Source organism: Chelonia mydas, chromosome 10 (genome assembly GCF_015237465.2).
Source record: "Chelonia mydas isolate rCheMyd1 chromosome 10, rCheMyd1.pri.v2, whole genome shotgun sequence".
NCBI classification, from domain to species: domain Eukaryota; kingdom Metazoa; phylum Chordata; order Testudines; family Cheloniidae; genus Chelonia; species Chelonia mydas.
In genome coordinates this window covers 77298420-77325258 of record NC_051250.2, presented here as the reverse complement: position 1 = coordinate 77325258, position 26839 = coordinate 77298420, and the positions used below count along the sequence as shown (strand labels likewise).

At 47.6% G+C, this 26839-nt stretch overlaps 1 protein-coding gene across 4 annotated transcripts in view; it reads left to right on the top strand.

Moving 5' to 3' along the window:
- IGDCC4 (immunoglobulin superfamily DCC subclass member 4) overlaps positions 1-26839 on the top strand; it is a 189319-nt gene that overhangs the window by 141128 nt on the left and 21352 nt on the right. For all 4 annotated transcript variants that reach the window (XM_043523564.1, XM_043523565.1, XM_027824935.3 and 1 more), the window contains exons 12-18: positions 4266-4373; positions 5670-5853; positions 6598-6725; positions 7957-8127; positions 10582-10719; positions 11311-11416; positions 12599-12833. In XM_043523564.1, the coding sequence (XP_043379499.1) occupies positions 4266-4373; positions 5670-5853; positions 6598-6725; positions 7957-8127; positions 10582-10719; positions 11311-11416; positions 12599-12833 (1070 nt within the window). The remainder of the gene's footprint in view (positions 1-4265; positions 4374-5669; positions 5854-6597; positions 6726-7956; positions 8128-10581; positions 10720-11310; positions 11417-12598; positions 12834-26839) is intronic.

Below are 26839 nucleotides of genomic sequence, written 5' to 3'. Positions count from 1 at the left end.
CTAGTGTAAAATCAGCATAATTCCCTTGAAGTCAATGCAGTTGTGCTGATTTTCGCCAGCTGAGGATCTGGCCCCATATAGTGCAGCATTTTGCTTTGTTGACAAAGGCCAGCTGTTGAAACAGCAGTCTGAGTGTGCGTACTAGCTTGATTTACACACCTCACATATATTATGGATGGTTTAACAGTCAATATATAGGACCTGGGAGGCTAACTTATGTCACCACTAAATAAACTTTCCCCCTCTAGAATCGCTTTACAGCTGTGTCTACTCGTAGCCTGGAGAGGGTGTTAGCAGTTACAAGCCACTCTGAAGAATTTAGATCTGTAATTACTGCATGGAGGAAACCACATCTGTACATCATGTACTGTCCTTACCACTGACAAACCAGCAAGGGGAGTGGCTCAGGAATGATCTGAATTGGTTCCAAATGCTCTGGCACATCAGTGCTCAGAACATCACTTGTTCATCCGTAATTACTTCCTTAAATTTGGGCATCAGTCATCTCTTGATGGTTTCCTTATGATGGGGCTGACGTGGATTAACTGTCGTAACTTCATGAAGAGGCTGAACTGTCTTCCAGTTGGGAGCGTCCTCTTTTGCTTTTCTGTGGAATGACGAGCTCCTGGGGGCTTGGAAAAGGGATGGGGTAGAAGTGCCTAGTGTACGCTGAGAATGCAAAGGTGGTGGGGAAGGCAGGGGAGTGTGAAAACCCAGCAAGAGTCGAAATATGAGCATGCTAATTTAAGGCTAGGCTGTGCAACCCTTGCACTGGTGAGCACCCACTCACACAAGCAGTGTTGATTTCATTGAGGCTACATCCGCGAGTCAGGATTGCACAATCTGGATCGTGGGCACTTGGCGAGAATATCGCAATTCCGTTGGGACGAGGAATTGGATAAGGAACTGCAAAGTATTAAAAAGGGAACAGAGTCAGGAAAATCATTGTGCAGGAAATAGGAGAAATGGACGTTGTAATCAACACAAGTCTGTCGTTCCAGGCTTAATCCTGACATGTGTTGGCTCCAAGAATTCTCATTGATTTCAGTGGACATTCTAGGCCTGACTCTAGCAATTAATCACTAGTAATGGAATGTAACAACTAGGGCCGGGATCTAGAAGAAAAAGAAACACTGAGGGCCTAATTGTGCCATCCATGTTAATGGCTAGTAAGTAGTACCTTACTTTGGGAGCGGTACCGGGTACTTTTTAGCCTGAGAAAGGGTGGGAGAGTTAATGTCCAAATGAGCACTTAAGAAAATGAATGCAAAAATATATATTAGTCTATTGGAAATATTACAGCCATCCAGATCCCATATTTGAAGCGATGCAACCTAGATTATTCTGGATCAATTTAATATAGGCATACACATATATAAGGGGATATAACAAAGTAGATCTGTTTTCACCCTGCCTGCTAGCTTCAATAGCAATTCTTGAAAGGTTGATAAAACGTCAAGTCTGTAAGCTTTCAGATATTGAACTTCTGAGCCTTGATTATAAGAAACAGGAGCCTAACCCCAGCTTTCGAAAACCAACGTGGCCTGATTGTCAGTGGTTAGGAAGTGCAGTGGAAATGATCCGGATTCATATGCCAGGGTCGCAGATACAAATCCCAGCTTCTAGCTTGCATAAGTGGCAAAAATTGATGCTAAGAATCTCCAGAGTTATAACTGCTGCCCCTTGCAGAAAGTTTGCAGTATCAAACTTCGTGTTTCACAATCTCTATTAGAGATCAGGATGAGGAGCAGATTATCTCACGTCCGCTTGCTGTATGGTTTCCTGTACCTTCCTCTGAATCATGTGGTGCTGGCCACTCTCCCAGACTGGGCTAAATGGACCTCAGGTCAGATCCAGTCTGGTAATTCCTATATAAGTACTGAGCACCCGGCTGCAACTTCTGGTGTCAATGGGTTCTGCTGGATACTTGCACTCCTGGAAATCTGGCCACTAAGTTAAGCCTAAATGGGGATTTAGGAGCCTGACTTTAGGCTTTCATCATTGTAAAATCTTGGCCATGATGTTTAAAAGGAAAAAAGTCGTTACTGTGTTAACAGTGTATGCGGGCACAGTAAGACTTGGCCTTTCCTTCCTGTCTTCGTGCTATTTCTTCCAAGGCAAGTTGTCCATTTTGCAACATCTTCCTTCTTGCCCTAACGCTCCCCTACCCAAACCAGACTCATTTCCCAGTGTTCCTCTCAGAAGGTTTTGTGAAGCTGAGAAAGTAACGCACAGAGCGAAACTCTGAGCAAGCGTTTGTGGAGCGGGGCCATTGATCAGTTACGTGCCACTGAGCCTGAGAACTCAGCGACTCTGTAGTCCAACAATGATAGCCCCTGCCTCAGTGAATTTCAGAGGCTCTCCTTTGTCAGAGGAGGCATGAATGCAGGTCAGCCAGTCTGTTTTCATCATCGCGCAACACCCAGGCGGCTTTTGAGGGAGACAAAACTGTGTTTGCTTTGGGGAGCCTTTCAGCGTGAAGAATGTGGCCGAACTGTTTTTAGATTCCGAACGTGAACATGTATTGTGAAGCCAGGGCAGCCTTCCGAGCACCCTTGGGGTAATTGGCACCAATAGGCCCTGGGAGCATAATTGGAGCAATAATAATAAAATTGGCATCAGTGAGACGGGCTTTGTGCTGCTTACATTGGCACGGCAAGGGAGCCGGTGAGCCATCGGGGCAGGGGATGAATAGGCACATCCCTAATTAACAAACTTCAGCAGCTAAATGCAGCCGAGGGAACCAAAGAGACTATGGGCTGCTTTCAGCGCATTTCTGAACAAGGGACTAGATGTCTAGAGAGAATTGCCAGTTTCCCTCTATTTAAAAACTTTGAATCTTTTAAGTAGTTTCCTTGAATAAACATCCCTGCTAAAATGTCCCCCAACATGGCAGGAGAGGCTTCCAGTTTGTGAAAGACCAGAAGAAAGAGGCAGGCAAGCTTTGCAACGGCCTTTTGGACTGTGTGAGCTAAGTTTGGTGTCCGTTGTCGGAACTAACGAAAGCGCAGCTAATGCTGCCGGGAGATATTCTGGGCCTTTTCCTGCAACCCCGTTTGGGGTCAGTGGGAGAATTTCACTTGAAACGGGGATCTCTGTTTCCTTTCTGAAGGCGCCTGGCTTTATTATTAAAGCAGCTGTGTCTGAGAAAGCGGCAGGCTCTGTTTGTTGTTGTGCGCACCAGAGTTTTTCTGACTGTAAGAATTTCTCTTGGTAGATGAGACAGATTGGGACCGATCCTGTGCTTCTGTGTGCACCAAAAACTCTCGTCAACTTTAATAGAAGTTTTCAAGGTGCAAGGAATTGCAGGATCCAGCACTGTGTCTTTAAAAATCCCCCCTCCCCGTGGCTGTTCAATGTATCCTTCTGATCAGAATACATGAACTGGGCTTTCCCTGAGCAGAGGTTACTGGCACAGTCACACCATGAGAGAAGTTCTCCCACCAGGCTAAGGGGCTGCTGAAGGGCCCTCTGCATAATTAGAAGGTGATTGATTTTGTTTTGTAGATTTGCAAGGGTGTTGTTGAGTTACAAGGATAAATTTAATGTGATGCTTTTGTTTACTTTGGATGGTCAGCTTTAGTACACATGTGTGCATGCGCGAGGGAGAGAGAAGTAAATACGCTTGTGTTCTGTGGTAGGTTGGTCTTGGATGGGAGCAAAAGGGAGTAAGGTCTAAGATATTTCTTAGAGCGCTCGTTAGTGCAGTATCTAAGCAATCAATCTGAGGATCTAGCCCTAAATTACTGGGTAAAGCAACTGGAGCAAAGAGTATTAATGTGTCACCTATCTTTGGAGAGGCCATTGGGTTACCACCCATCCGGGTTTTCCCAGATAATCCTGCTCCAATGCTTGCAGGACATTCGTAGCTCCTTGAACAACTCCTGGGACCTCTTAAATGCAGTCATCTTGCACTGTGGGACAATGTCGTGATGAAGCTTTAATGCAACATGATGCTACCTTCAGTGATAGAGGCAGGCACACAGGATTGGGGGTCAGGAAATCGTGAGTTCTTATTATATTGGCTCTGCCACTGACTCAGTCGGTGACCCTGAGCAAATCACCTTGCCTCTCTTGGCCTTGGTTTCCCCATCGATAAAGCGGGGATGATAACACTTTGTAGGGTGATTGTAGCCTGATGAATTCGCTAATATCTGAACGTGGAATCTGAATGGTTTTAAGCCAGTGCAGCTCTGTTGAGATTGGGCAAAGATTAACTTCTGCTGAGTGATTTTTGCAACCAAAAACGTCGTTCATTTTTCCAGCCCCGGGGAGACTCTACGAGGTGAAGCTGGTGGCATTCAGTAAGCATGAAGATGGCTACGCAGCTGTATGGAAGGGCAAAACAGAAAAGGCACCAGCGACAGCAGTAGGTAAGCAATACCCCTGTGACTTCATAGGGCACTTCTTAGCTATTTCACCCGTGAGCTTCTGCCCACATGTTCTGCTCTCTTCTGCTCTGCCTGTGGTTCTAAGATAAAGGTATGGGATAAAGATATGGAGGCAGACATTTAGGAATCAAAGAGACAGCAGTCGTGATCTAGCACTGGTGTCAAACATAATCATTCCCATGGAGAATGAGCAGGGCCATCCGAATTTTTAGAGCCACCAAAGAGTGGGTAATACAGATAAATAATAATACAGACAAATGTGTCAGTTTCATTATTTGTTTCCCTTAGTGGTGAAATTAGGCCATTATTGTGATCCACAAAGCATATTCTATCTGTTCATGGTTAAGGCTAAGATTTTGTCACAGATATTTTTAGTAAAAGTCACGGACAGGTCATGGGCAATAAAGAAAAATTCGTGGAAGCCGTGACCTATCCCTGACTTTTACTAAAAGTATCTGAGACAAAATGGGGATCTGTGGGTGCCCACACCACCTGCAGCGGGGCGGCTGCGCAGGGGCTAGGAGCTCCGGGGGCCCCCACTGCGGATTGGGTGTCAGAGCTCAAGGTCCCCCCGCCCATGGCTGGAAGCTGCCGGGGCCCCCACTGCCTGCAGCAGCTGGGGGCTGTGGGGTACCCCTGCCACCCGCAGCTCTGGGTGTCCCCCACCAGCTGCCGTGGCCGGGAGCTTGGGGGTTCCCCTGCCTCCCATGCCCACAATGGCTGGGAGGTCGGGGGTTCCCCTGCCGCCCGCGGGGGCCAGGAGCTGTGGGGTACCTCAACACTCTGTGGCGGCTTGGAGCTCCAGGGGCCACCAGAGGCGGCGGGGGTACACTAGAGATCCCTACCCCCGCGGGCAGGGGTAGGGGTGGGACCCTGCAGCTCCCCACTGCTGCAGGCTGAAGTCACGGAGGTCGCTGGAAGCCACGGATTCTGTGACTTCTGTGACCTCCATGACTAAATCGTGGTACTTATGTTGCCCAGTACAATTGTATCTGAGCACCTGGCAATCTTTAATTAATTTATCCTCGCACATCCTGGGAGGCAGGGCAGTTATCCCCATTGCACAGATGGGGAACTGAGGCAGAGAGTAACTAAGTGACTTGCCCAAGGTCACATAGGAAGCCTGTGGCAGAATAGAGAACTGAGCCCAGGTCTCCCCAGGCTAGTGCTCTAACCACTGGGCCCATCCTCCTCTTGATTCATCAGCAATGACTGCTCTTCTCTGTCCCATGCCACTTATACGTGTGTATTTCTTTCTTCTTCCTTCATGTACCATAGACCCTCCAGTTCAGAAGGGCCCCCCACTGCCCCCAGCCCATGTCTATGCAGAGTCCAACAGTTCGACCTCAATTTGGCTCAGGTGGAAGAAACCAGACTTCACGACTGTCAAGATCGTCAATTACACCGTGCGTTTCAGCCCTTGGGGACTGAAAAATGCCTCTCTTGTCACTTACTACACAAGGTAAGTGTGTCGCGCAACAGGCTGAGCGACACACCAGCTTCCTTGTTGGAAAGAAAACAAACATATGGGAGAAACCTCGCGGCGGGGTGGTTTAGTATGTCCAGGACGCGTGTGACTCTGACTTGTATCCATTAGCTCAATTCTAAATCAGGGCTGGGCAAAAAGCAGCTCCTGGAGAATGGTCCGTATCTGAAACACAGAGGTGGGGCTTAGGAGAAAGCAGGCATTTTTCCATCTTGATTTGTAGGGGCCAGCCTGCACTGCATGCTGGGTTCTGTAGTTTCCACATCTTTATATTAAGGATAAAGCCAGCTGAAGTATTTTCAGCCCCAAATATTCAGAGATCATGACATTTAAAAAAAATACGGGGTTTTGGTTTAAAAATCATGACATTTAAAAATATATGTATAACAAATTTGGCGTGGCTCGTATATTTGTCTTCTGGGTTTTGAGGCTTTAGCGGGGTCACGTTTTCAATCTTTTCTCTGCAAGAAAATCATAAATAAATGAACTGCCATGAAGGCTAGAAACATACTTTTTATTGATTCTCACGTAATCCCATGACTCCTGGAGCTTGGACTTTAAGAAACATATGAAAGATAGTGAGACTTGTGATAGAATTTGATCCGCTCCATTGCACCCACATCTTTTCTGGCCCATGGGCTCCTGGTAAGTTGCTGACGTGGCCGGCAATGGGACCCCAGCCTGTGTTAATCTGCCCTGCGTGTCTGTGTTCCTTGGCAGTTCTGATGAAGCTATTCTCATCAGTGGATTGAAACCCTACACCAAGTATGAGTTTGCAGTCCAGTCTAATGGAGTTGGGATTGACGGACCGTTCGGCAGCGTGGTGGAGAGGTTGACCCTCCCTGACCGTAAGTACCGCACCGTGGTGAACATAGATCCCCAAACTCACGGAGCTCTCCCTGATTGGAGGAAGGCCAGTCTCACCTCATGTGCCCTGCCCACTAGTGGAGCAACGATGTAAATCTCTGAAGACCGTTTTCAGCTGCCAATTCTGTCGTTCCCTCTGTGCACTCACTCAGCAGATGTAACGTGCTTGTACGCTGAAAGGCTTGGGAATCCGTCTCGCTGTCTCTTGTCAGTCCTCTTCTGCATCAATGGAGGCTGAGAGCCATTTGAAAGCCCAAGAACCGGTCCAAAGCCCACTGAAGAGATGCTGCCATTGGACTTGGCTTTGTAACCACAGAGGAATGGAGGCAGAACTCGAGAAGAGCAATTGATATGAATCAGGGCAATTATGTTTATTTCAGATTTGAGTTTTCTTTTGTTTTCTTGGGGCGGGGGGGGGGGGGGGTTCTCTAAGAAATCCTGCTTTCTAGTGAGGTGCCCGGGGCTGCCCTGGGGGTTGCTTTGAGCAATGGGTCCTGGCTACGGCTGACAGATGTCAGAATGAGTCGTTGAGCCTAGCGTGTTTGTGTAGAGGCAGTGGCAGGAGTTTGAGCCTCCCACTCTGCCCTAGGGCTGGCAGAGGCTGAGAGCCCTGGGGAACATGGCTCGCTCCAGTAAGTCAGGGGATAACCTCTCTTGTCCAATACCAACCTCCAGTGGCTGCTTTGGGAGTGGAGTTAACTGACTTTGGAGGGTGGGTCCCATCCAGCTGTGGTGGTAAGAGAGCTTTGCGGGCGGGGAATTAAAAACCAGAAGGGGGCAGGGGGCTCGGAGGATCCCTTGCCCGAGGATAAGAAAAGCTTCGGTGTATTTTAATGTTGTATCTCTTCCTGAGCTGTGCAGCTACACCCGTGTTTTCCTGCTACTCCTTAGCTTGCTGGCCAGGACGGACAAACTCCCCACTGTTTGTGCCTCAGGGAGCACACCCTTCCATTCAGCTCCAAAGTCAACAATGAGCAGCCCTGTTTGGGCACCATTTGCATCCATCCATGTGCAGATCACTCCGGTGTGTGCGTGCAGATCACTCCGGTGTGCATCCAGCCACCCAGCTCCCACCTGCAAATGCAGCTTTGGCACGAGCCACTTTTGGGGGCACCAAATTGGAGGTGTGGCCCAAAGAGCTGAGCTTTCACCATTTCCCCTTTGGTTCCTGTTGCACGTTTGGGGCAGTCGTCGTATCCTTTGTCACTTCAGGGCCGTCGACGCCTCCATCCGACCTCAGGCTGCAACCGATCAACCCATACGCCGTGCAGGTGCATTGGTGTCCTCCAGTCGAACCCAATGGCATCATCGTGGAGTATGTCATCCTGTATAATGCAAACAACACGCAGCCCGATGACATGTGGACTCTGCTGAGGAAAGAAGGTGAGCACCTGGAGTAGCTCAGGAGTGTGTCCATTGGGCTGGGTCCAGAGCGGAGGTGCGTTGACTTCAATCCTTGTTGGGCACATGTGCCAATCCTAATAAATGTCAGTTCAGAATCCCCCCATTTCCCTGGCCCTCTCTGCTTTCTGACAGGGGTCATACATCTCTGCTGTCTAGCCTCGAAACACTGGTAACAGAAGTCTAATGAGCTGGGGGACAGATAATGTTGAGGAAAGGCTGCGCTAGCCTGCAATACAATTAGAAATAGAGGTGGCGGAGGAGACCCACAGCTGAGAGCAGAGCATGAGCATTGAGAAGAGACGTGTGGGAGAGGAGGTGTGTTTGGAAGCAGGTGGGTTCTCTTGCCAGCTGCCTCTTTAGCAAGGCTCTTGGGTGCTCTGCGGATCGGGGCTGCAGAGAGACAAGATGCTATCGCTAGGCAGGGAAAGAACTTTCTGTTGACCGAGTGTCAAGGCTGTGGCTCAGAGATAAGAAAGGAGGAAAGCGGGTGGGTCGGTGGTTGAAAGACAATGCTGCATGTTTGCAGCTGCTCAGAAGCTAGGCCCTGTGAGCACATCGGCCACCTGAGATCATCCAGGAGGCCCTCTGCAAAACCAGGTCACTCCTATGTGTGGCGGTTTTCATCCGATAGATAACGGTGTCAGGGCGGAGCTGCAGGCTGGGGAGGTGAAGCCCATGCGAGTGAGTGGAAATGCTCCGTGTAAGGTGCAGCAAGAAGTTAAGAGTTCAGCTGGTCATTTCTTGCAGTTTGTTCACCCATTGCCCTGAAGGAAAACTGAGCTTTTGAATGAGAAGACAGAAGGATACAAAATCAACGGGGCACACATTAAATGGGTTAAAACCTGCCTAATCGCTAGGTCTCAAAATGTAACTGCAAATGGGGAATCAGCTTCCAGCAGGTGTATTTCTAGTGGGCTTCCGCAGCGATCGGTTCTTGGCCCTACGCTATTTAACATTTTATCAATGACTGGAAGATAAGATAAAATCATTACTGAGAAGGTGTAGAGATGACACACAGCTTGGGGGAGGGGTAAACAAGGAAGAGGACAAGTCCCAGACAGAGTGATCTGGATTGCTCAGTAAGCTGAGCGCAAGCAAACAATATGCATTTCAGGACGGCCAGACGTAGAGTTAGATATCTAGGCACAAAGAATGTAGCCTGCTTACAGGATGGGGGACTCAGGCCTGGGAAGCAGTGACTCTGGAAAGGACTTGGATAATCAGCGGCACAAAGTAGCCAAAAGGACTGATGCGATTCTTGGATGCAGAAAGAGGGAAATCTCAGCAGGAATAGGGAGGTGGAATGACCTCGGTAGTGGCACTGGTGCAACCATTTTGGAAATACTGCGGCCCGTTCTGGATGCTGACAAATGGGAGAGGGTCAGAGAAGAGCCACAAGAATGATTAAAGGATTAGAAAACCTGCCTTATAGTGATTGACACATGGAGCTCCATCTATTTAGCTTGACAAAGAGAAGGTTGTGGGGTGATTTGACCCCAGTTGGTGAGTACCTACCTGGGGAACAGAAATGTGATGATAGAACAATATCCAATGGCTGGTCGTGGAAGCGAAACAAATTCAGATGGGAAAGAAGGCGCACGGTTTTCATCGTGATGGTGATTAACCACTGGAACAACTTACCAAGGGACGTGGTGCGTTCTTGATCGCTGGCTGCTTGTAAAGCTAGATCGGGTAGTTTTTTAACAGATGTGCCCTGGTTCAAACAGGAGTTAATTCAGGGAACCCTAGAGCCTGTGCTATGCAGGAGGTCAGACTAGATGATCACAGTGATCCCTTTTGGCCTTGGAATCTATGAATCTGTGAAAACGGAAAGGGTCAGAAATCTCTGGGGATGTATAGAGCTGAACTGCAGAGGCTTCTGGTTGAATATTTCAAAATGGATGTTAATTAGGAATTAAAGTTAGCACGTAGTGGATTGGGACCAGATCCTGCCAACAGCTCGGCATGTAGAGAACTTGACTGATGAGAGTCCTCTCACTGGCTCCAATGGGATTGCTCACTGGGCTCAATCCATGGTAGCACAGAGGCGGTGGTCTAGGGGTATGGCCAAGGAACGACATAAATGTCAAGATTTTCAGGCCTGAAGGGACCATCTGATCGACCTCCTGCATATTACAGGCCAGAGAATTCCAATCCTGCGTCCAGCCCAGAATTTGGGAGCACGAGGCAGTGTAGCTGCCGGAGAGGCTTCAGTGAGATTACTCATGTGAGTAAAGTTTCACACATGCAGGGTCAGGCTGCTAGTGAGCATATTAGTTAGCTAAACCATAACTGTCCTGGGGTACAAAAGGCATCTCTTTACGTTATACTGCTCGCAGACTCTGCTAGCTCGGAGGATGAAACAAAGTTGTGCAACCCCCCAGATAGCATCTAAACCGTAAACATTAAACCTTCTCACCTGCTTTTGAACAGGAAATACTTTCAGCACCGAGGTGCATGGCTTGGAGAGCGACACCAGGTATTACTTCAAGATGGGAGCAAAGACCATTGTAGGGTCCGGGCCGTACTCGAACGTAAAGGACGTGCACACCCTTCGCGAGAAGCGGTCAGGTATTCCAGTTTTTACTACCCCAGGAAGCATGCCCTGGTCTCGAGATGTCACTCCAAGCATTGAGTCACGCTCCATAATTGCCCGTAGTTAGTAGTGTTGTTTAGTTTTGTGTGCCAGCCAACGTGAACGTGCTTAAACCGTGCTGGGGATCGAGCCAAATTCAGCGTGTGCGCAGCTCTTGCTGACGTCTGTGGCAGTTGCCTATCCGTATCTTGGGGCAAGGATTTGGCTCTAATTGCCCACCTTGCCGCGATCAGATTAGTTCATGTAGCATTAAGGCAGCTGAATCTTTGACAGATGCCAGTTTGCTTTTATCTGCTTCAACGGTCATTGCCAAGTACTTCTTACAATAGTGTGTTGTGTGCGTATCTCTTTGTGTGTGTGTCTGAGATATGGGTCCAACTTGGGGCCACTCGTCCCACTACCCCTGGGCTTTAGGGAACACTAGCTCTGGATCAGTAATTGGTCCCTTGGGCCCATTTTATATCCACCCACCCAAAGTCGGTGTTTTTCTGAATGCACTGGACGCTCTGCGTCCTCTTCCTGGTAGGGCTTGAGACGCTGACTCGACTCTGTCCTTCGCCTACTAGATGTTCTGGATATCCACTCGGTCACCGGGATCATCGTGGGAGTCTGCTTAGGTCTCCTCTGCATACTCTTCTGTATGTGTGCCAGTTTCCGCAGCAGCAAGCAGAGGTATGCGTTGCATTATCCGGACAGTAAGCAGAGCAGAGCACCGATGTGGAGCAGCACAAAAAGCCCTGTCAAATTCTTTCCCACATTGAGATGTGCTCTGTTGTAGAACAGTTGAATTTAAGGCAGTTAAAGATGCAGGCCATAAAAATAATCCACGTCTTTCAATATAAAATTCCTTCTCTGTCATGTTGCTTTGAGGGGCGTGCCCGCGAAGGAGCGCTCTTTAATGCATGCAGTCTGGTTTGCTGGTTTGTATGCTGCTGCAGTAGCTTTTCTTTAATCTGCATTGTTAGAGTAATTGTTTTTGCAGCAAAATAGAACGCTAATTGCCCTATCAAAGAACATTATCCTTTCTTCCTCTCTGCGTATGCACAACACGGCTCTGCTGCGTTTGGGTGCCTGGCTGATAGCTGTAAGCATGCACTGAGCAGCTTTGTGAGCTTCCAGCAGGGAAGGCTGTTAGAGGGTTCCCCTTCTTCCTGATGTAATGGAGTGGGTTGGCATGGCCGGGGCCAGATCCTCATTATGGGTACATTGGCTGAGTCCTATTGATCTGATCTAGGTGTCAGAACCTGCCCTGTAAGTGCTTACAAAGGAAATCAATTGAAGCCCAACTTCTGATGTAAGCCGTAGTTTTAGAGAGAGGCATTGTGAGCAGGTGGGCTGAGCACAGGGCTGGGACCTAGGAGCTCCCAGAGTCTCATCCAGGCTCTGCCACAAACCCACCCCCATCACGTAACCTCCCTCTGTCACCTGTAAAATGGGGCTGATGAAACTTAGCTGCTTCATGTGGGGTGTGATAAGCATGAGTGAGAGGTAGATCCTTGCCCTTGTCTCTCGCTCCCGTTACGGGGCACTAAGGACCAGCCACTGTGATCTGCTGGACAGGGGGCGGGTTGTAGAAACGGCACACTGTGCTTGTTACACAGCCCGGGCTCAGGGTGTGTTGGCAATAAGTGGTGAGCACAGGGGCCTTAACACTGATCCCTGCACCCAGCAGAGTAGCCAAAAGCAGAGCCGTTCCAGTCCTGTTGATAACAACCCAAGCAGAGAGGGGCAGTTTGGTCCAGCATCTGCCACTGCTCACTGACACCCCTTGAGCTCTGATTGGCTGGACAAGGGAGTCCAGGGCTGTTTGCCCTCCGAGGTGGAAACCTTTGTTTGTTTTCCCATCCCCTGCAGGGAGGCTCTGCCAGGCCTGGATTCTCAAGCCGCTGGGAATCACAGCTCCTATCACCGGGGCAGGCAGGGACCGCCCGGGCCCAGCGCCAAGTCTGATTCTCATGAGCTGGAATCGCTCATGTCCCCACTCTCTGAAGAGGTTCCCTTGCCCCTGGTGGACATCACAGAGCTGACGGAAGTACACAGCCTCATCCACACCAGCCTTCCGGATGACGGCATCCACGGGATAAGAAAGGTATTGCCAGTGAATGCTTACCGCCGCCTTGCTCAGATAACCCTCTTAACCTGGAGCGGCACCAAGGAACCAAGCAGAGCTGGGTCTGATTTCCCCTCTGGCTCTGGATGGATCATTTCAGGGCAGGCACCACGCTAGCAAGGCGGGTTCCTGTATCACCTGATGCTGAGAATCCCTGACTACAGAGTATTATCCAATGTATTTCCTCTAATATGGTTATCCTGAGCTGTTTTCCCCCCAATACACACTGATTTTCATATCCAGCCATGTTAAGAATTTCCCAGTTCCTATAGCGAGTCCATGTCATCGCCAGTGCCAGAGGAGGACATACCCTGGTGATGCTTTGGGGTTCACCCAGACCAGTAAGGGGGTGTGTCACCACCTGCCCTGTAGCCCTGGGTGCTTCTGTGCTGTGCAGCTGTGGCTCCGAGCCCTGCCACCAGCAGCCTGCTCATGGCACAATGGCCTCACCCTGGCCTCCACCAGCCTGGTTCCTCCTTGCAGGGCGACACCAATAGCCCTTTCAGTCCTGAGTGTGTGTGTGTCCACCCGGCCCCCAAAGCCGTCTGCTCTGCTGCAGCTCTTGCCTTCCAGGCTAAGAGGACCCAGCTCTCAAAGGCTTGAAGGGTGCAGTACCCCATCGTCCCTCTGTGATGGTTACCTCCAAGTCTTTCAGAAGGTCCTGATATCCTCAAAGTTCATCTTTGGTTTCAAAGCCAGGAAGCCGTCCTGGGGGCTCAGCTCTCTGTGTCCTCCATGGAGCTGACGCCATGTTAATTTTTGCAGTCTCCTGGGATTTTGCAATGCAAATGAATGGCCCATTGTTCTTGGCACACCTGGCTTGATTTGTCGTTGAGTCCAAGAGGTGTTGGCCATTCTCCTTTGTCTGGAAAAAAACTTTTTTGCTTCCTTGGTTTGTTTACAGATCCCAAAAGAGAGAATATCCATAATGTCACATACAGCATTGTTACGTACATTTCATAATGATTTTAGTGGCCAACGTGGTGTTAGTTTTCCATTGATATATTACAAGACACTTTCTAAAGGCAAGAGTCTCAGAGCTCCCATGATGTTGACCCATGGATGCTGCTGTAGCTTCAAGGCAGGAGTAGATCCCCTGGCTGCAATGATCCCATTTTGGGGAAGGATGGAATAGTGGATGGATCTCTATAGCTATGGATTTGTGATCTGTTGCTTCTGCCCCAGTCCAGCTCCACCTCATCTCTGGGAGCACAGCTCTGCGCTGAAGAGTAGAAAGGTTCTTCTCCCAGCAGAGCTGCCATGGTTCTGTTCCACCCAGGTCCTTTGTGCCGTTGTGCAGGGCAGGGTTTGTTACTGAGGCCTCTGTGTTCAATGCAAATGTCATAGTGACCTTCGCCACTAGAGAGACAAGGGAAAAAGATCTCACCCTCTACTTAGCACCAATATGAATCCATTAGGACCAAACCACGATCGTCCTCTAGAATTTCATAGGGGTGAGACAAACAGAGTTCTGTAGAAAACTAATAGGGATTTTTAAAAATTAAACCGATAGCATTTAAAAGAGACAATATCCTTTCTTTAGCTTTTCTCGTCCTGTGGAATTCTATAGGAGGGATATAATTCTCCATTACATTCTGTACGATGGTTAAAAAAACGCCTTACAGAAAGGTCCTCATTATCTAATTCTGGACTTTCTCATAAGGATTCTGATGAAAGCCAGACCTTACTGTAGTTGACGGTCAGCCATGCAAATTCTGCAGAGTGAATCTCCCTTTTTCAAAGGTTGGTAGACTTGCAGGGTTGTGCTGGGGTTTTTATCTGCCTGGCATGTCTATGGGCCAGTGGCAATATCATTACAGATGCTGATGTTTGCTAGCCATGAGCCTAAATCCCCCATGTTTTGGCTCCAGGCTTCCTCAAAGTTTGATGGTGTTCTGGACCAGGGCCTGGGTTTGGACCAGTCTCTGGTATTAATAGGACTGATCCAAAGCCCACTGAAGTCAATAGAAAGACTTCCATTGGCTTCATCAGAATTTGAATCAGGTCCTGTGTTAGCTCCTTGAGCCCTGCTATAGAGCATGTTTGTACATCAAAAGGCCCCGCAACAGCATGTTGCGATTCTACAAAGGAGAAATTCCTCCAGCCTTTCGGTAAGAAAGATGATGCTGGACTCTACCGTGTTGTCTGTCTGGTCATAACTCTGGTTCAGTTGCAAGCCTGGGGCAATTTAATGACCATGACCAAGAAACTTGACTTTCCACTTAGGACAAGTAACTGTACAAGGACGTTGTGGCAATCAGTAAATCAAAAGAGAGATGCATTAGCTCAAGCTGACGTTATGGACGTGATGCAGAAATGGTGGAGTGAAATTCTAGGGACTGTGTTCTGCAGACATTCGGACTGGATGATCATAGTAGTTCATTCTGGCCTTAGAATCCATTGATCTATGAGAGAAGGTTGAAGTGGTTGTTGGCGAAGGGCAAAAGAGGACGACAGTTTCTCTTTGGACGGAAGCAATGAGATTCTTGGTTTATTTGAAAACGAGCATTGAAAGCAAAACCAGAATGCTGGATTGGAGAACTTGTATCGAGAAATATCTGAGTCTTTTTATAGAGAAATTTGGTTTGTCCTGTCTGATATTGTGGATGCACTCAGGTTTCAGTCCCCTTGGGAATCTTGCTAAACTCTGTGAGATCTTGTGGCCACGAATTCCACAGATTAATGATCGGGTTTCCAATGCAAATATTTGCGTTCACAAATTCGACATCTGCTTTCTACAAATACTCTCCCCAGTATTAACTTAAAATGTGCCGTTTTTATAAGCATCAAGTTCACCAGCATGTTCACGAAGAGCAAACATCAGGAAGCTGACCTCAATTGAAGGGAGCTTGTGTTTTTATTTGTGGGTCTGTATGTTTGGAGGTATTCTCCGAGCTCTATGTAATTTGCCTGACATTGCCTCGTCTTTCTCATCTCCCTGCCCCCTTTTCTTTCTCAAGCTTGTCTGAAGCATTTCATTCCATTAGGGAACCTTTAATTGGCCTAATTTAGTTAATCTGTTTATGTCTTTCTTTGTAACCCGGGGAGAGTGTGTAAGGTAATTAGGAGGTTGAGTGAAACAGGCGCTTTGTGAGCACACGGGATTTCATGTTTGCATCAATCATATGCTTGTATGTCACTGGTGTTAAGGTGTATTCAAGATAGCAAACTTTAATCAAATCTAAGTGCAAAATAAGGGAGACGTGTGAGAGCCCGGCCTTGGAGAGTTTGCCTCTTCGTTAGGGAATGAGCAGATGTATTCTTTTTGATAGGCCACATCCTTGTCTTCCTTAACCGTCACAAGGGTCAAAGCGATTCACCTTGGTTTCCCAGGTGTTCCATCGGATCAAGACTAACAGGAAAAGATAGGAGAGAGCGTGAGGTTTCCTGTGTAGCAAGCACAGCTCCTTGCAGTGTAAGTATTTAAGCGTTGGGTTGCTTTCCCCCCCCTCCCCTTTTAACAGCCCTTTCCATTAAATGAGGAACAAATGTTTTTCTTTAAAGAGTTACTTTGCCCCTGATCTCTGATTCAGGGTCCTGGAGGTAACACTCTCTGCCCAATTGAGTCACTTTCCTCCTACCTTTTGGGGATAATAAATCCAGATCCCTCTGTGGATACTGCCCAAGCGGGAATTTAATCTCTAGAAACGCAAGATCTGCTCCCCAAAGGAGCATGAATGCCAATCACAGTCTGTTCAGGATTTGTCTTCAGAGAGTTTAAGGCCTCAGAATCTCAGTATCTGGGAGTCCTGTCTTGGCGTTCGGCAGATGGATTATCAAAGATCAAAGGTTTGCAGAGTGTACGGTCTGGCCGCAATTTAATCTGCTGAGTGGGAGGCTGGCTAATGCTCCTACATCCAGGGTTTCCCTTTCAGTCCCAGTCTGCCGTAGCTTCTGGCAGCTCAGCAGGGTCTTGCTGCCTGCATTGTTGGACTGTCTATGCCATGGAGATGTACATGCTTCTATTCAAGCGCTGTGCTGTCATCTGCAGCACCTTGGATTTGCTCCTAGTCTCCAGAAATCCTGACTCCTCCATGAAGTTATATTGGAGAGCCACCTGGGCTTGGTGAGCAGGAGACATGCAGGAGCGTTAGTCTCAAAAGGCCAGAAGATTGCAGCCTCCAGAGCTGTGACCACAAAGCTCAGACAGCCAGTAACTTCCTGGTTCTTGTACTCTGAGAAAGTCAGTAATCTATTTCTGGGGCACTGGACAGCAAACCGTATGCAGCATCCTGGAGGATGCCAAGGAAAAGTGCACGTGCTTGGAACGAAATCTGCCAGCAGGTCGGATAGATTAAGTATCTGCACTCTCTGCAGAGCTACTCTTGGGGCTTATCTCAGCTTGACCCAGCATGGGTGTGCAAGAGGGGAGAGTGCAGGCATTCTCCCACGCACCCCACCCCATGCGGGGGGCTGGACACAGTCAGTATCCTGTAAACTCTGCCGTGCTGGCCCCTGATTCAGCAACGAGGTGTGTGCGGAAAGTCAAGCAGGTGCTTTACATGCTTTGCTGAATCGGGGCCCTACTTTCCCCGGTGGCACTAGCCTCTGCCAGGGGGGTGAGGTGCCAGCCCAGATGCTATGGTGGTGGGGGCCAGAGAAGAGGCGTAACCATGACCTGTTCCTGGTTTAGGGTTTTTTTCATAAACGACTCTCGCCTCTTCCCTAGCTGAATTCTAGCTCTGCCCCTTAGTATCACGTGACAGCAGTGCCGCTAAGTAGCTACCCCCACCCCCGCCCTGTCCCCCATTGGAACAGTCTGGTAGGGGACGCCATCGAATGCTAAAGAAATGATATTTTTTGAATCCCTGCTGGTGTATTGGAAAGTTTTCACTGGAAGAATCGGGACATTATTTTGTTACAAAGAAATGGATACAAACGTAAGGATCCGTGTCTTCAAAAGTGCACATGTGAGGAAGCCTGGCTGCGTCCATATAGAACATGGTCATCCACGTCGACTGCACCAGGATCTTCAGTGCTGAATGCACAAACCCTACCCACTCCTTTAGCAGGCAGCGAGGAGAGGCTATTGTAGTTGCTGGACATGGGCAGTGGAGGGAGACATCACGACATGCAGTGAGCTAGTGTATTGTACAGACGCTTCCAAAATTCCAAACTTAACCTGTGCACTTACACTCAATTTGTGAGCGTGCCCCAGGTGCCGTGTGCATGCAGTCAGGAGCATGTACATCTGGACACTGTAACTTAGAAAATGGGGACCATCATTCCAGCAGATGTAGTTTTCTGCTCTTTGGTCACTGGAGAGAGGCCTGGCCTTATAGTTACAGCTCAGGGCTGTGCGTCGGGAGATGAGAACTCTGTTGCCAGTTCTGACAGATTCTTTAAATAACCTTTGTCAAATCACTTAACTTATCCTACCTTGGTTTCCTCAACCATAAAATGGTGATAATGCTACTTTCCTACAGTAGTGATCATTAAAATCAGGACATATCTCCTTGGCAACTGTTAAATTTACCATGGCATTTCCCATCCTAAGGAAACTGAGTCCTGTAAATACCAAAAGGGGCTGTACGGCTTAATTCATGAAGGCTTGCACAGTGATTTGCAAGCCTCCGATGGAAGGTGCTGTCGAACTGAGAAGCATTTTTCTTCTTTCTGGCTTTTCCTCATTTCTCTCTTTCTCTGAAATTTCTAGAGTGAAACAGACCATAACATAAAAATTCTTCAGGCATTAGCGTGGCGCGGACGCTAAGCTGTAAATCCATCGGTACTCAGGTGAACAACTGAATGAAGGGGCATGGCTGGCAGAAGCCTTGAAACTGCAGAGGTAGAGATAGCATCCAAATTGTTGCAAGAGGGCTCTGTGTCTGTATAGAATGTAAATAGGTAATGGATCAACAAGATGCCAGGAGATGGGGCTCAAGCACACATGCCAGAATATATTGGTTGTTGCATGTGGCAGATGGCATCCCCTGCGCAGCTCTTTACATGAGTGCTTAACCTAGATACTCCTGCCGCAGGTAGTGTGAATACATCGGCTAGGAGCCATGGAGATCGGAGTGGAGGGAAGAGTCTCACCGTGGGTTTTGGTCCACTGTGCAACAGACCGAGCTCTGCTGTGCTGAGGGGATTTTTGCTCTGAGCTGTGAGTGAGGCTATGAAAACCCCTGGCGTGGAAAGCAGTAGAACAACAGGAAAATGGGGGACTTAGAAGAATGACCCCAGGAAAGCCCCACTCAGCAGAGAAGAGATCCAGTCTGGTTTGTGTAGGAAATTGAACGTTCGCCAGGAGTTTAGAGTTTGCTCATCTTCTCCGACCCCGTGTCTGAAGCCCCGGAGGTACTGCTGGCTCTATGGGGTGACCTGATCTCTTTCCAGATGAAAGGGACACTGTAGGCAATTTTCGCTCTCTTTTAATATTTCTTTTTCTAGTAAACATCACGAGGCCACAGCACTGGTGGGAGGTGCCGAGTGCCACCCCAGAGACAGACATGGTATCCCACAGAACAGGGCTAACGCTCATGACACCTCCCCACCCTCGGCTTCCCTGCCTTTCCTGCACCTCAAGCCTGACCATTGGCAGGGAGGAGGTCGTTCCATCTCCACGACGCTGCCAGTTGGGCTGGTGGCTTTTGTGATGTGGGTGCCCGTCCCCCGGGAACTGGGCTGAGACCCACCAAGCCCATTGCACCAAACAGCCCTCAGTTGGTAGCAACTTGACTCATCTCAGACTAGTGACCCAGAGGTGAAAATCTCTGTGCCCCGTCATCCCTCCAAAGTGCTATTCAGCCCCATTTACCAGTATCTTCCTGCTGCCCACTCCTAGGGAGCTGTATGTTTCTCAGGCAGTAACTTGAAATTGAAGCCTTCCTGCCTGCTTAGCAGAAGGCTTTTGTAGCCACTTGGGGCTCTGTGCAGGGATACTTCCTCCCTCGTAGCTCAGAGCAGTGCAATTAAACTGTAGCTGGACGGGCAAGCCTCTTCCTCCTTTTCCTCCTCCTTCTCCAAGCCTGTAACCGGCCACTAGGGGATGCAAGAGCCCAATGCATGCTGCACTCTGCCCTTCCCCTGCTTCCAGCGCAGGTCCGACCAAGGAGTGACGTCCCCCGGGCTGCTCCCAACCCGGGTCTGTGCGTGGCAGTGCGCATTCTCGCCCACTGCGTCGTCCCTCCATCCATCCTTGCAGCTCTAGATCATTGTGCAACAGATGGGCTGCAAGATATTAAATTATAGCAATTGCCAGATGGGCATCACTTGGAGACAGAAATCCCCTGGCTCTCTAGGGAATGGGAGCAGCATGACACCGGCAGGGCAGACTTTCCTGCCACGCCTATGTGCTTTAAAGCAAGACCTGGTTGCAGGGAGCTGGATGTAGGGACAGGAGACTAGGACAGTCTCCATGATCCAGTTACTCCTTACCCTCTATGCTGTGAATGCCGTCAGATAACCAGCAAGGATGTGAATTCCTGTCCTAGGAACTGAAATGAGATAGCTCATTTCACTGCACTGTCCTGGGTTTGCATTCAGATCATTGAACTAGAGATGAAAGGCTGCATCATTCACCCCCTGAGCTATCCAGCCCGTTCCTGGCAGGTTTTGACATTAACAGGAAGGGAGTTCAGCCTAATGGTTGGGGCAGAGGAGTGCCAGTAACAAGATCTAGTTCTTCTATGGGGCTTTTCCCCAATAGATTTCAAGGAGCTCAGCATCATTAGTGCCATTTTACAGATGGGGAAACTGAGGCCCAGAGCTGTGAGGTAACTTGGTCAAGATCACCCAACAGAGCAGTGGCAGAGCCAGGAATAAAACCCAGGTCTTCTTAGTGTCAATCCAATGCTCTACCCACTTGGCCACACGGACTCTGGAGTACTGATTTCAGCTGTGCCACTGATTCACACAGGTCTCTGTATCACAATCCCCCATCTGTAAAGTGAATACAATTAAGAACATGTACCAGCCTCCCAGGGTTATCACGGAGCTTTCTTGATTTAAAATGCTTTGAGATCCCCAGCTGAAACATGCTCTGTATGTGCAATCTGGTATTATTCTTGATCCGGATCTTTTGACAGCTCAAGGCTTAGCACATGTTGCTACTGCAATTACTCTTACACAGTTTGATGTAGCTGGGATGCCACGAAATTGGCAGTAACACGGCTACGTGACCTTTAAAATTAGTAAATAGGCTCTTGGATTCGAAATCATTCAGCCAGAAATCTGTTGTTCTGTGAACACCTTGCGCTTGAAGTTACAGCTGGGTTCAAAGAGCTGCTCTCAGTGCTTGTACGTTCTTTCTCCATTAATTCACGTTGAGGCTCTTGGTTTAGCATTCAGTCATATTTAGGGCTTTCCCTTTTGATTTTTCTTTATTATGGTATTACCACAGCCTTGAGATACCCCAATTGAGACTGGAGCCTCTGCTGCGCTAGGTTCCATTTCAACACACAGTTAGAGAGAGATACTTTTATCATACCCATGCTGCAGATGAGGAAACTGAGGCACGGAGACACTATGTACAGGAAGCCTCTAGCAGAGCCAAGAATTGAACACGCCTCTCCAGCCCAGTACCTTAACCACAAGGCCATCCTTTCTTCTTGCTTATAAATAAACATTTGAACCGCCCAGCTGTAATGAGAGCTGGTTGCCACTGCAGGTGAGCTGTCAGCAGAGGCCAGTTGGTGGCGTTCCTGCATAGTGCTGGCAGCTGCTTTGCCAGAGGAGGGTAGTGCCCATTTTGGGATAGTTTTTTGTCCGTCCTGCAGTGTGTCTTCTTCAAATGCTGGTTTCCAGTTGTCATCGGGAGAATTGCGGATGCGCCAACAGGCTAACTAGTCCTGCCATTGACCCATCTCCCACAGCTCCCTTTCCCTCCCAAATGCACCTCCTAAACACCACTACCTTTGGTATCCAACAGGACAGGCGATAAATGATACTTGTAATGTAGTGGCTAAGGGTGGTACAGCTCTGTCTCCCTCTGCTGGGTGGGGCAGATTGAAAATTTTCTATTTAACTGGTTTTGACTCTATGACGTTTTTCGTAAAATTTGTACGCTTGCCATGGAAACTCTTCGTCCAAACACTTAATGCTCAAAAATCCAACATTTTCAACACCAACACCCAACATATTTTGATTTGGAGACAATACTGGAGTCCCTCATGGGAGTTGTAGTTTGGCAGCCTCATGCCGCCTCCATTCTTCTTAACAGGGCATGCTCCGCAGTGGACTTTAGTTTCCTTGATGCACTACAGAGGCTCAGGAAGAGGGTAGAGAGTGGTGCATCATGGGAGATGTAGTGTGACCACTTTTTTCCCCTTTTAGTTGAAATTTGCCGAGGAGGACACTTGCCAACCAGTTCTAAATAAGAGCCTTACTCCTGCTGACAGCTAACAGAAAGTCTCCTTTATCTCAAGTGGTAGAGGCCTGAGCTTTTTTTTGTATTGGGGTCCAATGTTCCTGGATTCTATCCCTGCTGCCTACCACGGTGTCTGCATGTTTGCATGACATGGGGTCATTGCACCCCCTTCTACAGACTGAGGCACAGCTTCTGTAATGAATCAACTCTCTTCAGCGGGGTGCTCTTAACCCGAAAATGGGCACGGCTGAAATTTCCCATCGTTGTCTTGCACGGGATTTAAACTGAGTCTAAACAGATGTGATCCCAAAGCAAATAAGGTTTCAGGGTGGGCTGATGATGTGAGAGGCAGTGTTCTTTAGACTCCTTTGGCACTCAGGGTATAAATGGCTATGTACATATTCTAAGTGTCGATCTCCAGCTAACAGAGTTGCAGGAAATCACAAGCTGTTGCTGGTGAAGGAAACGTGAACCAATACCATCTTTACCAGCAGTTGCTGATACTACAAAGAGGTTACAGGGGAAAAGTCTATTTGCTTTGATGAGTTTAGCTGAAACTGAAATGTCTTTGCTCTCGGCCCTTTATTGGTTATGTATTCCTTCTCTCGTTTGACGCGAACAGTTTATTATTCAGAGAGTGATTTTGTTGCCCCTCTAAATTAAATCTGAGACTGACACACCGCTCCTTAGCTAATACTCTGTAAAAAGTCCAGAGACCATTTTCCTGACTTCCTGCAACTTCTCCCCCAGCTTTCTGAAACTAAGCTTCAACAAACAGACCTGGAGTTAATTGCAAGTGCTTGACCTAGGAGATATTAGCTCCCTAGGAGGGAATTTTTTTTGTAAATGGAACCTGCCTGAGTAACATGGTATACAGTTGCGTGGTGAAGTGGATGGGGTTTTTTGTTTGTTTGTTGAAAATAGCAAACTGGTACAAAAAAACTTTACTCTTCATCACAGCTAATTTCCACCGGAGCTGAACAGTCTGTTCCCAGAGTCATCAAAACCTATGTAAACATGGCAGATTGACATTTCCGCTAGCAGTTACTCCTTTGGGGATTGCACCGGGGTTGCTGTTTCTTTCCAGGTTTTTGGTTTGCACAGGAAGCCTACAAAAGGAGTGTGCGGGTATGCAAGGGGTAGGGGTGTGTTATGTGTGTGCAGGTATCTCTGATAGTGTATGTGTGCATGCAGATATCTATAATTGCACATATGGCCATGCGTGTGTGTGTTATATACCTTCTAGTCTGAAACATTCAGACTTTATTTGCTAAGTAATGATATGTTCTCTGGAAAAAGCTCGTAATCCACCAGTAATTGGCCTATCTGCAGAAACCCATTCAGATGGCAGCAGGAGCAAATTAGTGTAATTAAATGCTGTTTCATTTATTAATATTCCTTATTGTGTTTCATCCCAGCCAGTTATATGTGATCACTTGTCTGTTTTCTCATTACTTACAGTTAGTTTAATTATCGCTGACCCAAACAAGGGAGAGGGGCAGGAGGCATTGGTCCAGAATAGACTGTATTGTTAATGTACAAGGGGTGACCATTAGCAGAGGTGCTGTCACCATGATCAGCATATTTCCAGTTTTGAAAACGAGCACCTGAAATCCACAGCTTTGGACTGACGATCTTTCTTTCTGAAGCTCATTGCTGCATAAACAACGTCTTTGATAGCTGGTCTCTATAGGCCTGATCCCGTAGCGATGGGACTTCAGTGGGAGCAAGGTTTGGCCCCTAGAGGTTTTTGTGCAAAGCAACGATTATCTAGAGAGGTCTCATCCTGCGAGGTGCTGAGCACCTTCGGCTGCTGTTTGAAGTCAAAGTGGGCCGAGGGCGCTCAGCACCTCCCAAGCATGCACATGAGCGTTTTGTTTTTATTTGCCTGATGCCAGCCCCGACAACGTGGTCTAACGTCTGATTTTTGTAAGTGACTGACTTTTTGGAATGCTCGGCTGCCGTGCGACATCTGGTCCTGCGTTGCTACCTCGTTTCCAGCCAGATGGACTGAGGCACAAGGAGGTCAAATGACTCATACAAGGTCACACTGGTGTCAGAAGCCTCTTTGCTCTTGCAGCCAGACACTGGCTTTGTGCTATACTCACTGGGCATTAGATCTAGAGAGAGAGAGAAAGATTTTCCTCCATTTAAACCTTACAGCTTCCCTCCCTTCCACCTCCATGCTCTTCGCCTGTTCTCAGGGAATTTATTCTTTGTGGGACAAATAGACCACCAAAGAAAAATGGGGCTACATTTCTGCTTAACCTCCAGGCCAGAAAGAGGAGTGGCTGTAGCCACACTAAGCTTTTGGTAACAAGGTGAGTCCACATAAACACAAGGTTGCCCAGTAAAATCAAGCCCTGCAAAGAAATTACCTCTGTCCATGAAATAATAGTCTGAGCTGTGAAATAATTTGAGCTCTTAAAGGCACACATTTCCCATGCACAGAGGTGTGCATTCAACAGTTTATTGCAAAGGGAAGCCATGAGAACCCAGAACAAATTGCATTCAGCCCATATAATTTAATTAGATCTACAAAAAGGTAACATTGGTTGCCTGGGGGTTTTGAAGCTCTACTAAGAATAGCTTGGTGGTCTGCTTTAAAAAAAAAAAGAACCCCCCCAAATTTCGTGCCCCTGTATTGGTGAAGCTACCACCCTTTTTCCCCGGGCTCTAACTTTAAGCAGGAATCCATTCACACATACCTCAGCTTGAATGTGCCTTGATAGTGTACTTGTGTGGTGAGTCTTTCTCCGTAGCGCAGAATACTGATTGTTCCAATCACCAAAGTAAATGATGCCATCAGACAGCACTGAAAGATCCATTTATTTCCAAAAAGGGCCATTTGTTTCTATCACTGAATTAATTTTCAATAGGTTAGAACTGTTCCTGGTTTCTTTCTGGCCCGACGTTTCTCCCGGTGGGGAGTTGATGCATTCTCCCACAATAGAATCCACGTTATTCCCTTCTCCCACCATGAAGGTTCCCCATAAATCAGCTTCTCTCCGTATCTAGGCTCTAATTTTCTCTTGCATGGCCTCCCACACCCTTTGCTCAAGCCAAATGTCACTGCTAGCTTGTTCCCATCTCTCATTCCTGCGCTGCCATAGCGCATTAGTGAAGACACTACTACACCGACAGGAGAACTTCTCCCATCTGCATAGTTAATCCACCTCCCCAGTAGGTGGTAGCTAACTCTCCTGTCAACATAGCTCTGTCTACACCGGTGGTGAGATCGGTAGAACTGTGTCACTCAGGCATGTGGATTTTTCACGCCCCTGAGCGCCATAGTTATGCTGATATAAGTTTGTAGTGTAGACCTGGTCTGAGCAAGCACATTTCTTTTTAAGATGAAAGCGTTACAGAGAAAACATAATAGCAACAATAAGAGTTCCTATACACCTGCTAAAAGCTTCCCAGAGGTCACCCATCAGTCTTATGGGGCCTCAGTAGGCCAAAATCTTCCAGCCTCTCCCAGGAAAGACTGCAGCCCTCCTTAGGCAGAAGGTCCTGTCTGTTTGGTGGATCAGAAAGATGGACCTGAGTCAGTTTAAACTCAGCTATTTGTCCAAAGTCCTTTCTTTGTTGGTCTCTGGAGACTCCAGTTTGAACCAATATATATAAGCCTCTCTAGGTGATGATACCTCTGTGGAGGCGTTACGCCCTGAGTGAATGTGCCTAATCACCCCACAGTGTTCTTAGTTCCTGGGGGTCTGTGGTTCCCATCCCCCATGGAGTTACAGACAATTCCTGGCCCATTGTGATACATAAACTTAATAAAGTGAGAGCTCCCAAAGATACTGCAGGAAATTGCCATAGCTGTCAAAGCGACCCACCTGATGTCCTATGTTGTTCCTAGACAAAACAGTTGCTGCAAAGAAATTCATTTTAACTTTTATTTAGGGTAAAAACTTGGCTTTTTGACCAAATGAAACAAAAAAAAAATTAAATTTTTTTTTTCCATTTTTGGTTGATGAAAAAAGTATCTTTTACAAAATCCCATGAAACCTTTCAAAGACAAATGTCAAAGACAATTAAAAAAAAATTATTTTCATTGACATTTTTCATGAAAGAGGAAAATAAATTCTTAACCAGTTGTTCTAGGCAGCCTTTCAAAGTAGGAGACCAATTCATTACTTGTCCGCTTTCTCTTACTGCGCAGCCCTGTGCACTTACAGAGGTAGATAAATAATCATAATGATGCACCGTTAGAACTCGAGTTTTGGCTTACATCCTTCCATCACAAAAAGTATTGTAGTTAAAACATCGAGAGGGACTAGTGGTAGCTAGTATAATACCAGGCAAGCCTGGAGAGAATTAGCCGATGTGTAATGGGTAAATGTCCATAATTGCTGTGGTACAGTTACTTCTCAAATAACGTTCATAGTCCTAAACGAAAATGTTACATTGCTTATTCTCATAGATAGCAAATAATCGTTACTGTTTCTTCCAGAAGAGTTACTGTGATACCGTGAAATAACATGAATAGAGAATAATATGAAGGTACTTCCTATTTATGAGGTAATAACTCTATTGTGAGCTGAGTAACTCCAAGGTCAAAGGTGGCTTGTTAGCCCAGAAGACAGTTGTTATTGGGTCAAGAGGAAGCACCTTGCGCTGTGGTTATTATACTGAAATGTCTAACAGTGAGATGTTTTTGCGACGTAATTGG